This window comes from Haliaeetus leucocephalus, unplaced genomic scaffold, assembly GCF_000737465.1.
Source record: "Haliaeetus leucocephalus isolate CR32 unplaced genomic scaffold, Haliaeetus_leucocephalus-4.0 Scaffold274, whole genome shotgun sequence".
NCBI classification, from domain to species: Eukaryota; Metazoa; Chordata; class Aves; order Accipitriformes; family Accipitridae; genus Haliaeetus; species Haliaeetus leucocephalus.
The window spans coordinates 125,667-126,779 of record NW_010972710.1 but is presented as its reverse complement, the minus strand read 5'-3'; the positions used below and the strand labels follow the sequence as shown (position 1 = coordinate 126,779).

Sequence of the window (1,113 nt, the reverse complement as noted above, 5' to 3'; positions counted from 1 at the left end):
GGATGTTGGGGGGTCCTCAGATGGGTGGCGGTTCCTGGTGAGAGTTGGGGAGTCCGGGAGGGTCCCTCACCCTGCCCCCGCCCCCAGACTCGAAGACGCTGTCGGAGGGGGAGCGGGAGCGACGCTTTGGGCTGCTAGAGGCGGCGAGCGACGTCCTGGGGTGGGCACTGCATGTGCTACCCCCCGACCACATCTCTGCCTGCATGCAGCAGTAGTAAGACCCCCCCAACCCCTCCGCAGGGTCCCCTAGGCCCCTCTGGGACCCTCCTTGGTCCCCCCAGCACCCTTTGGGTGCCCCTGACTCCCTAAACCTGGTTCCTGCAGTCTCCATCTCCTGCCCCACCCCCAGTTCAGGGTGCTGGGGGGATTGCTCCCCATTTGGAGTGCTGGGAGGTGACACCCCCCCCAACCCCCCCAGAGCCAAGTACAACCTGAACGAGCTGTCGCACGATACAGCTGTGGGCCTCATCCAGTTCGCGCTAGACTCTGGGGTGCAGGTGGCTGAGGTGGGTTTGGGGGGACTGGAGGGTGTGGGGGGTGCCCAGGTGCAGGCAGGGGGAACTGGGGGGGCCCTGGGCTGAGGGTGAACCCCACCCTTCTCCTCCCTCTGTGCCTTGGTTTCCCTCACTGGGCTGAGGATTTGGGGGGAGAGTTGGGGCTCTGGAGGGGGCTCTGCGTTGCTTTGGGGTGAATTTGGGGTGTTTTGGGGGCATGCGGGGGGAGTCTGGGATTGTTTGGGGTGATTTAGGGTGGATTTTGGGGTGCCAGGTGGCTTCAGGTTGATTTGGGACTGCTTTGGGGGTGCTTTTGAGGAGGGGGGGTCAGGGTGCAGCAGAGGGTTTGGCGGGGTTGAGGAGCTTTTGCAGGGGTTTTGGGGTGCTGGGGGAATGGCAAGATGGATCAAGGAACCAGGGGTGATTTTTGGGGAGCTGGGGGTGATTTTGGGGGACTGGGGCTCCCCCAGGTGTTTGTGGACACAGTGGGGCCAGCAGAGAAGTATGAGGCAAAGCTGCGGCAGCGCTTCCCGGGGCTGGAGGTGACCGTGCGCCCCAAAGCTGACGGGCTCTTCCCCGTCGTCAGCGCTGCCAGCATCTGCGCCAAGGTGGGCACCAA

At 64.2% G+C, this 1,113-nt stretch overlaps 1 protein-coding gene across 1 annotated transcript in view; it reads left to right on the top strand.

The window, feature by feature from the left end:
- The window catches only part of LOC104833242 (microtubule-associated serine/threonine-protein kinase 1-like), a 17,724-nt gene that overhangs the window by 2,432 nt on the left and 14,179 nt on the right, over window positions 1-1,113 (top strand). The window contains 3 exon segments of the mRNA XM_010569820.1: window positions 45-214; window positions 419-506; window positions 965-1,102. Coding sequence (XP_010568122.1) covers window positions 45-214; window positions 419-506; window positions 965-1,102 — 396 coding nt within the window.